A 10,631-nucleotide genomic window follows, 5' to 3' on the forward strand; every position below is an offset into this window, starting at 1 on the left:
ACAGTGAAGGAGCAGCCATATTGTTCCAAACCAGGATAATCTGAAGTTGAATTTATATTTTGTCTACTAAGAAGCAGAAGGCACAAAGACAAATAAAGACAGACACAAAATAAAACATGGATGTAGTCGGTAGAAGGAAAGTCTGGTCAAAATGGTCCCTGTCCACAGGATTTACTGATATGAATCCTTTGGCTTGTCAAAACTTGCTGCTTTTTGATCATCCTTCTCCAATGTACTTTCACTTGTTTCCAGGAGGCACAGAACGATTGGTTCAAACTTATAAAAGTCTCCGATTGCTTTGTCGAAAGCCACAATTCACAACAACTGAAAAGGGGAAATAAATTGGCTTTCTTCAGGTTTGAAGTGCTTTTCTTCACTGCAGAGAAAAGAACAGCTACTTCCTTATCAGAAGTCCAATGGCTTTTGACCAAACATCACACACACGAGCTTTTCAGCTACCTGGGAACCAATTACATTGTTATTGGCAGGCAGAAGGCATTTATTGTCAACAACTGACCAATCAGCTACTTGCTGCCAACTGAATCCCAGTTTGTTCAAAGCCCCTGGCTCCAGTTCATCTGTAGTAACTTGTCCCACTGCTTGAGCACACAGCACACAAAATGCTGGGTAATTTGATTTTAATAATGCAGTCATGCTTTACACAATCTTTGAGTTTTGGGATCATTCTTTTTTTTCCATATCAGTCCACATTTAAAAGTACAGAAAAATGGAAAGATGTAGTCTTTACATAGCTCCATCCTTAAACTAAGGCCACCCTTTCTCCCCCCGCATCATTAAATCTTAGCATTTCTCAAACTTTTAAAGTACCCCAACGTTTTACACTCAGGGCAAGGAATCTAACCCGAACGCTATATTTTCTTTCTCAGCATTGCCAATTCATTTTGAATGGTCGAAACAAAAGACTTTCTCTCAATTGCACTCCAAGTTTTAAACTTTCAGTGAAGGCCAGTGGATTATGATCAGTGTAAATAAGTGTTGCCTTATTACTGTGTCAGACATAGACTTCAAAGTGTTGAAGCACCAACAGCAACCCCAAAACCACTTTTTCTGCAAAGATATCCTGGAGCTGAAGTGACTGACCTCCAAGAACCACAGCCACAACTTCCCATGTGCCAGGTATGACTCTAGCCAGTGGAGAGTTTGAAACCGATACCCATGAATTCCAGTTTTACTCAGGCTCCTTGATGCCACATTTGGTTAAACATTTCATGTCAAGGGCTGTCACTCTCACCTCGCCTCTGGAATTCAGCTGTTTTGTCCATGTTTGAACCAAGGCTGAGATGAGGTCAAGAGCTGAGTGGCCCTGGCAGAACCCAAACTGGATATCGCTGAGCAGATTGTTTCTAAGCAGGTCCTACTTAATAGCTTTAGATCAATTCAAATAGGCGATAAACCTTGTAGATTCATTCAGGAAATCTCTGGTAGCAAATAGTAAGAACACAAATTATTTGCTCCAATTCAGTGAATATTCATGACAGTATGATTTAATCATGATTTTGAGGATCTGATGATATCTCCCCCAAGCTCCCTATGTTTGTAGATGAAATGCAGTTGACTTCAATTGTTTTTTAGTGAAAAGGATGATGATTTCTTGGCAAAGTTAGACCATGATCAGATTGCATCTCAACTTACACCACATGAGTAAAAATGAATTGAACTTTTCTATTACTATTCTGGCTGTGGCTTTCCTTAAAGGAATAGTTTCGGAAAATTGGGTTATCATGTCCATCATTGTAAGGCCATACTGGTGACCTAGTCTCATTATCCATAATGGTTCTACTGAATCTAGTAACACTCGATTGAATGGTTCTTCAAAGACTGGTTTGGGTATTGAAGATGCTGGTTTGATTACATGTCAAAGTTCGCATTCCACTTAACATGTATGGCATGATTTACCCAACAGCACGCAGACTTTCTGAAGACTTGCCCAAACAGAATACCTACTTATTGCGACCTGCGTTTCCCGCATTCCTTTTCATGTGCTACTAACAATGACTCCTTACGATATCTGAGCAGTAGCATTATTTGATGAACAGGCATCCATTCTACACCCCACAGGTCAGCTCCCTCATCAGAACTCTGTTTTAAATGCAATAATACTCTGGAACCCCTTCAGTCTCGGTTTCCATGTGAGCTGTGTGCGCTAACTCAGGATCTACTATACTCATTCTTAAATACAGTTTTAACAACTCTAACACTTGCTTGACTACCCCTGACTACCACTAGTCCCAATAACTAGTTGCACCCCAATTTGACTTTGTACGATGGAACTGGGATATACTCTCCACCTATCCAATTCACCAACATTTTGGCTTCACAAAAAACTTGTTTGCAGATGCAGCAGGTAACTAAGAAAGCAAATGGAATATTGTCCTTAATTGCTGGAGGGATGCGGTTTAAAAATAGTGAGGCTATGCTGCAGCTGTATAGGGTGAGGCTACACCTTGAGTACTGTGTACACTTTTGGTCTCCTTACTTGGGAAAGGATGTACTGGCACTGGAGGGAGTGCAGAGGAGGTTCATTAGGTTGATTCCAGAGTTGAGAGGGTTGGCTAATGAGGATAGATTGAGTAGACTAGGACTATACTAATTGGAATTTATAAGACTGTGGGGAGATCACGTAGAAACATATAAAATTATGAAGAGAAGAGATAAGAGAGAAGCAGGGAGATTGTTTCCACTGGCAGGTGAAACTAGAACTAGGGGGCATAGCCTCAGAATATGGGGGAACAGATTTAGAAGAGTTGAAGACGAACTTCTTCACCCAAAGGATTGTGGATCTATGGAATTCCCTGCCCAGCGAAACAGTTGAGACTGCCTCGTTGAATGTTTTTAAGGCAAAGGCAGATAGATTTTTGAACAGTAAAGGAATTAAGGGTTATGGTGGAGCTGAGGCCATGAAAAGATCAGCCTTGATTTTGTTGAATGGCAGAGCAGGCTCAACAGGCCAGATGGCCTTCTCCTGCTCCTAGTTCTTATGGTCAACGGACTCTCTGCAGTGAAAATTACATCCATCTACAGAATAGTCCCTTAATATAATTATTGGCTTTGATAGTTCCTTTGAAGAAAAAAAACATTATCTTCTTTACAGCTAAAAGCTCTTTATAGCTGCCATCTACCTATGCTCCCCTTCTTCAATAATGTTTAATTCTGGTCTCAACAAAGTTAACGCTGTAATCCTTAGGAACTTCTCTATTCAACACTTTCTGACAAGTTTCACTAAATCCCATGATTTCCCCTCAAAAACCATTGGCATTCTGAATGTATGTGTCCCACCTTGTTACAACAGAACCGTTCTGACTTCCACTCTCAGTACCTTCCCTACTGGTCTGAAGAGGAGACCTTCGAGTATTCCCAGCTACCCATTCCTTATCTTGACTAGTTGCCTTCCTTTCATTTTCACATTTTCGACCCATTTCAAATTTAGAAGAGTGAGAGAAGAACAGTTCAATTTTATGGATCAGCTCATAATCATTCGTCATTGCTGCCACCTGCCCAGCAGTTGCAAACCTTTGGTCCTCAACATGGCTTCTTATTACACACACGAGTGAAGTCCTGCAGTTGAAAAGTGGAACTTTCTTCATCTTTCTAGATCACTGGGGTTGGCCGTCAGAAACAAAAAATTTTAATAGGCTGAAGAAGTTTATTCTGTTTCCACCAATTAGAATGTCAGTAACTTCACAGTGGTCAGCTAGAGAGCTGGGACTGAGATGAGGAGAAATCTCTTTATCCATGCAGTAGGTGGGATGAGAATGCATTGCCTGGGAGAGTGATGGAGGCAGATTCCATTGAAGGTTTCAAAAGAGAGCTGTATTATATATATATTTGAAAGGGATAAGGTTTGAGGGCTGGAGTGTGGGAGTAGCTGGGTAGTTTTCTTGGGAAGCTGGTGCAGACACGACCTCCTTATGTACTGTAAAATTCTATGATTTCTAACTTGCGCTTTTAACGGAGTTCAGCCCTGGTCACTGCTCTTCATGAGAATATATCTGTTTTTGAGGATTACAATGCAGCATTTCCTCAATGATACCAGAGCTAAAGGGGCTACTTAATGAGGACAGTTTGCATTGGCTGGATTGTGGTTCATTGAGGATAGAAGATTACAGGATAATGTACTTGAAATGCTTATCATAATTAAAGTATTCCATAGATGACCTCTGGAGGAGAGTCAAATCTGCATGTTATTCTTGGATTCTACACACATGAATAATTTACAATGTTTATCAAGCTTTATAATCCTTTCACCAGGTTCCCTGGCTCCATTGCCATCTGACATAGATACATTTTTGTTGAAGCAAAGGATATGACCAAAGGCAGGTATAATGCCCCTTCCACATTCTTTCACTATAGACTCTGGCATTGCAAAATAAATACAGACTACCCTTCAAGTGTAATAAATCCAGGCATGTAGTATTTGCATCAGGGATTTATTTCAACAGTTAATAATATATTTTTCTACAGTTAAAACTTTCCTTCCCAAAAACTAAAGATTATTCTCTAAAACATATTCTAAAACAGGTGATCTGTACACATCATGGTAAACTGTGAGATATCTGTAAATTGAATCAGTGTAATAACAAGTGTAGATATTGAAAATAAGAAATCAAAATTAAGAACAGCCATAGATATATGTATAGCTTAATATGAGATGTTAATTGAAGGTGTGCTATAGGTCTGCTAGTGAAATTGGTAAGGTTTCTGAAGTTGAGTCCAGGTGTGACAAGGAACACACATTGTCCACCTCCTATCTGTTAACAGGGTTGCAGTTACTTTTGAGAAGGTATTTTTCATTGCGCCAAAAAGTATTCAACACTTTAAAGTGGCAAAAGCGATGCTGAAATGAAAATGAAAGAGAAAAGCCATTATCATTAGGTTAGCAGTGATTTTATTAAAACCAACAGACTGGTTGGTAGATCAGCCTTTCACTTCTTACTCCAGAATGGAAATTTATTTTTTTTATTTAGCCGGGGAATGAGTCGGAGTTTCTCCTGCTCTACCAAAACCAACTGGTCAGAATATTATAGCATTTATGCCATTATGCAGCTGGGATGGATAGACAAGACAGAGTATGAAATGTGTTTTTTTTAAAAACGTTAGGTTAAAAAGCAGGAAGATGGGTACATCATATCGGAGGCAGTCAGGGTAAGCCCCAAAGTTTATATCCTCCTCTTCATGCCGTCTCATTTGGCATCCAATACCCATTGCATGCCCCTCTCTCCAGGCTCCCCTGTCTCTTGCTGCTTTCACACCTAAGTTACCTGCTCTTGCAGTCCCAGCAGCATCTACAACTCAGCTCTGGCACTGCAGGAGCTACTTGAGAGTAGAATTCCACCGAGGGACAGACCTCCCATTTCCTTCATCATCCTTAGCACATTATTTTATTGGTTTTGTTGTGAGTTAGTTGGTTTGAAATTGACATTTGTAATGCAGAGTGGAGCGATGGGCAATACATCTCCCTACCTACCCAAAACCCTGTAAGAATGAGCGCAGGGAGTTACACTGGAACACAAATTTCCTGGCCTCTCCCTATGCTTGTGATGAATTGATTCGGAATACTTTGCCGCTCCAAATCTAGCTTCCACTTGATGTCATGCCGTTTCTTCTGAAACTATTTGCACAGGGCAGCTAGGTGTTAATGCAGTGGCGCAGACAAGCTGGACCATCCAGCCATGATATTTGCACATGTCATTTTGCAGTTGTAGTGAAGGTACTTTGTGTAACAGACAGATAGGCCTGCCGCCTGCCTCCTGCCTCTCTCTTTCTCTCCACAGATGCTGACAGACCAGCTGTGTTTCTCCAGCACTTTCTGTTCATATTCCAAATTTCCACAGTACTGTGCTTTTACTTGCATTTATTTGTGTATATGCATTTCTCTTTGCTACCCGTTTTCCCATGTTTTCTTATGTATATAGTGGGAGAAGGAATCTGGAGCTTCATTACACAGGGAAATTCTTTCCTGCTTCAATTTCTCATCTAGGTCTGATGCTCAGCCCATGTTACCCCCAGTCACCAAATCCTCAAGAAAATGTAATGGTCCACTCCCTCCACAGAGAGTTCCTCTTACCTCAGACTTTCCTGGAGTATTGACAACAAAGCAAGATATTAATGCTTGGTTTGTTCCTTTTTTGCACTGTGTCCTTCCCAGGTCAGCCTCCAGAAAGTACAACAGTCCACCGATATCCTAGCAAAATACAAGCATAAACAACATTCATTTTGTGAAAGTCACTCGGTTGCAGTCTGTGAACCATGTCTACTACCCTCCGTGTACTGCAATACTAAATTATAGCTGTAAATCAGGTGAGGGATATATTGGAAGTTGGCAAAGTAGTAATTCCCAGTCACTGTAAGTGTGTCCATACTCCATTCCGATCCTGTTCACATACATATGGGAACAGGAAGACTGAACTGACAGGCTGCTGGTGAAGACTGGCTCAACGTGAAGTTACCCTCAGCCTGGATCGTGTGCCAGGAGATAGTTCTGCAGAGCCCAGGCATTAACACAGTCAGGAGGTGAGCAGTGCACTCTGTCACCTTTATTTGCAGAGTTCAATGACTGATGACTGCCACAAGCATCTCAGCCTCAAGTGCAGGCAGGTTACCTCCACATTATCTGGGTTTGTGAGGGGATGGCATCATGTGGATGTGGCTAAGAGTGAGGGTCACTACATCAGACTTTTCACTTAGTTTCATGGGCAACCGTGCAGTTTGTGATTTATTGATAACATTTGAATTGTTTGTCAGCGTGTGAGCTTCCATTCATCAACTGGAAAAAGGACAAATATGAAGGGAAGCTGGGGGTCACAGAGACTGCTGGAGAGATGGGTCCCATACACTGCTGGTAAGAATGGAACAATTCAGGCTCTTGTGTTCCACAGACACATTCCCACAATCAGGACAAAGTGAGGTCCACAGTGTATATGGGCAGTGAGTGTGCTCAGGAGAGAGATGCTTGGATCAGATGTGGCATTCACACCATTGTAATAAGAACCTGATCCGGAGTTGATTCTAGTCTCCTCGCTCCTCTGCTTGGAGATTTCTCTGCATCTCCCCCCTCCTCCAATGCATTCACAGAATCCCTACACTGCAGAGAGAGAGGCTATTTGTCCGATCAAGTCTGCACTGACCCTCCTGAGAGTATCCCACTCAGACCCACCCCCTACCCTATCCCTGTAGCCCTGTGTGGCTAATCCATCTAGGTCGCACATCCCTGGACACTATAGGCAATGTAGCATGGCCAATCCACCTAACCTGCACATCTTTGGAATGTGGGAGGGAAATGGAGCACCCAATGGAAGCTCACACAGTCATCCAAGGCTGGCATTAAACCCAGGACCCTGGCATTGAGATGCAGCAGTGCTAACCACTGTAGTCATCTTAAGTTTACATTTCACCATTTCCCATTGAGGGATTTGAACAATGTCCCAAAAGGATTGCTAATCCAGTGATATTACCACTACACCATTGCCTTCCCCTATTGCATTGATCTCCCCTCTTTAAGGCCCACTCTTCTCTGGAAGATTCTGTCAAGGAAAGTGCAGGAGAGACCACCACTATGCAGGAGACCCTTACACAAAGGTTCTGCAAATCTCCAAGCAACCAGCTGGGGCACTGGAACCACATCTTCAAAAGCTTGAAGGCATGTTCAGTGACGTTCCGTGTGAGCAGATGATTTAACTTGTGTTGACATGGCACTTCCAGTTTGAGGTTGGGCAAAAGGGCGAACAATTATCTCTTCAAAAGGATATCCCATGGCTCCCACTGTCCAAGCCCTGGCTGGGACCTGCTGACGTTCCCCCTCACTCACCTACACTCTGGGTACACTCCATCATCACTGCTCTGGGACCCAGACACCTTAGCCTCCCGACTTGCCCACCTTCTCGACATCCACGAAGTTTAAGATCAATATCCTGGAGGATTTCTGCCAGTGGGTGCTGTCATTTGCCAGTGTCACTGGGATTAGAACCACCTTGCATCATAAGGTCTGCCTTCACTCTCAAGAATGTCATGACATCATAGGCCATGGAGTGTCATGGCAACCAGATACTTCAAACTCTGTGTGAACCACCATTTTCCCAACCAATTTGGCTGGCAATGACAATTTATATTTACTGCTCTTTAGGACTTTAAAATGTTCCAATGTGCTTCAGATTGATCAAACGAAATATGACACTGAACCCCAAGGAGAGATTAGGCAAGATGTTCAAAATCCTCAACAAAGGGGAAGGTTTTGATGAACATTTTTAAAACCAAAACCAGCAAGTGTGGAAAGCTACAGAATTTAAGGGCGCGAGTTTCAGAGCTCAAGGCCTTGGCAGTTGGAGGCACTAAGGGAGCAGAGAATTAACATCAGGAATTCAGAAATAGCACAGATATCGTGGAGGATTATGGAGCTGTGGAGAGGATTGTGTAGAGATAAGGAGGGGCAAGGTACCGAAGGGATTTGAAAACAGAGATGGGGCCACATATGAAAGATGCAAAAGAAAGCACTGCAAACATTTTGAATTCCTTAAATTACAAGATTCTCTTTGCCCAACAGGAGCACACCCAGGTTTTCTGAGACGGTGTAGTGGGGGAGGGGGAGCAAAATAAGGGTCATTTCCCACCTGCAGATGGGGGGAGACCCACATGAACTTTGTAGATGTAATGGAGTCAAGGTGGTGTCTGTACCACCTTTTCCAGAACTGCTAGAGTCAGCGGTATTACCTTCATCATCTGCCCAGTCCCCATTACAACCCAATTTCAGCTAACTGTTAAAGTATTCAGAATCCCTGTCTAATTACCTTCACTTGTGCTGACACCACCCGAGTGACTTTGAAGAGATGATCATCCGTCGAGAATGTGTTGAACGATTCCACGGCAAAATCTAAGGCGCTCTGGACATCCTTATTATTCGGATTAATGGGTTCAGGTCCTAATTGCTCCTTTAAGGCAGAGACTAAAATGAGAAAAGTGTTGAAAAGGACCCAGTGACTCTGCCAGCCAAAATCCATGCTTCATGCCACAAAACAGAATGACTCAACAGAAACCAGGAACAGCAACCTTTATTTGATTATTTGCTCATTGGGTGGAGTGCATCAGACTACTTTGCATTAGATTATGCCACACATGTGGCTGCTTGTGTTTGGTTATTGATTGGCTTATTCTATATGACAGCTTGTTGTGATGAATAGTTAAAGTGCAGGTGAACTGGAACATTACAACGTTATCAGTTTCAGGAACCTGTTTAATATTTAGCAACTGAATTGTTTCCCAAATGGAACAGATGTTTCATTATTAGAGAAAAAGTTTAAATAAGGAGATGATGAAAAGCACAGATGTGTGTTTCACCACAGCCACAAAGGCACTTACAGGAGAGCTAGAGGTCTCGTAACCACAGCAGGCTAAGAAAACCCTTTGGTTTGCTCATTGGTTAGAGTCAAACTCTAAAGTTTGGTTGTTTCTTCATATGTTACTGTACAGAATCGAACTGCTTCAGTGACAATGTATATATATATATATATATAAAGGTGTTCTTTATCAATAAAGAATATCTTTGAAATTTTACAAATTTGGGACAGTGGCGCAGTGGTTAGCCCTGCTACCTCACAATACCAGGGTCCCAGGTTCGATTCCAGCCTTGGACTATCTGTGTGGAGTTTGCACATGCACATTCTCCCAGTGTCTGCATGGGTTTTCTCCAGGTGCTCCAGTTTCCTCTCACAGTCCAAAGATGTGCAGGTCAGGTGAATCGGCCATGCTCAATTGCCCACAGTGTTAGGTGAACTAGTCAGAGGGAAATGAGTCTGGGTGGGAGGGTAGGCATGGCACTAGTTGGGCCGAAGGGCCTGTTTCCACACTATAGGAAATCTAATCTTAAAAAAACTACAGCAAGCCAGCAAGTACACTAAATACAATTGCATTTCTCCAAATAGAGACTCTCTAAGAATGACATTTCTATAAAAAGGCTGTGATGTTACAAAATGATTGAATTGACAGAATATCTTTGGGAATGTTTTATCATAGAATCCCTACAGCATGGAACAAGTCCACTCCGAAGACTATCCCACACAGACCCATTCCCCTATCCTGTTACTTTACATTTCCCTTGACTAATGCACATAATCTACACATCCCAGAACACTACGGGCAATTGAGCATGGCCAATTCACCTAACCTGCACATCTTTGGACTGTGGGAGGAAACTGGAGCACCCAGACAAAACCTGCCCAGACACAGGGAGAATGTGCAAATGCCACATGGTCGCCCAAGGCTGGAATTGAACCCAGATCCCTGGTGCTGTGATGAAAGCAGTGTTAACCACTGGGCCAGCATGATTACATTTGAATGTCCAGTCATTTTCCCTATGTGCAGGTAGCTTTAGAAATTACAAAACAAATCCATAAAATAGCAATGTTTTTAGCTGGAGGCCACATGTGTGGGGAGATCCTGGGCTGAAGGCCTTGTATACAGAGGGGTGGCACCGAGCAACACAACTGGAGAGCAACTTAGACCCCAGCTTGTTTAGGCAGCCACATAGGAGCAGAGAGCAGAGCTCCAGGGACAGTGTTCAACTCTCCACATTCCTTTGTAAAACCAGCGCTTCTATTTTAATTTCAAAAATATACTTTATT

General features: G+C 42.5%; 1 protein-coding gene across 1 annotated transcript; it reads right to left on the bottom strand.

Annotated features, from left to right (window-relative positions):
• Positions 1-4,432: 4,432 nt before the first annotated feature.
• LOC140482615 (cystatin-like) lies at positions 4,433-9,011 on the bottom strand. The gene is made up of 3 exons (XM_072580131.1): positions 8,802-9,011; positions 6,086-6,202; positions 4,433-4,855 (listed from the first exon to the last, which is right to left on the bottom strand). The coding sequence occupies exons 1-3, from the start codon at positions 9,009-9,011 to the stop codon at positions 4,766-4,768; spliced, it is 417 nt and encodes a 138-aa protein (XP_072436232.1). The 3' UTR covers positions 4,433-4,765.
• Positions 9,012-10,631: the final 1,620 nt, after the last annotated feature.

The sequence above is a fragment of the Chiloscyllium punctatum genome, chromosome 11, assembly GCF_047496795.1.
Source record: "Chiloscyllium punctatum isolate Juve2018m chromosome 11, sChiPun1.3, whole genome shotgun sequence".
Taxonomy (NCBI): domain Eukaryota; kingdom Metazoa; phylum Chordata; class Chondrichthyes; order Orectolobiformes; family Hemiscylliidae; genus Chiloscyllium; species Chiloscyllium punctatum.

What these genes read in the sequence shown, in the direction of transcription:
- LOC140482615 (XM_072580131.1), bottom strand. Translation starts at nt 9,011, where the DNA reads ATGGATTTTGGCTGGCAGAGTCACTGGGTCCTTTTCAACACTTTTCTC. An exon ending in TGGTGTCAGCACAAGTGAAG is followed by an intron (nt 6,203 to 8,801) that starts GTAATTAGACAG and finishes GTATTTTGCTAG; the next exon opens with GATATCGGTGGACTGTTGTA. An exon ending in ATACTCCAGGAAAGTCTGAG is followed by an intron (nt 4,856 to 6,085) that starts GTAAGAGGAACT and finishes TTTTCATTTCAG; the next exon opens with CATCGCTTTTGCCACTTTAA.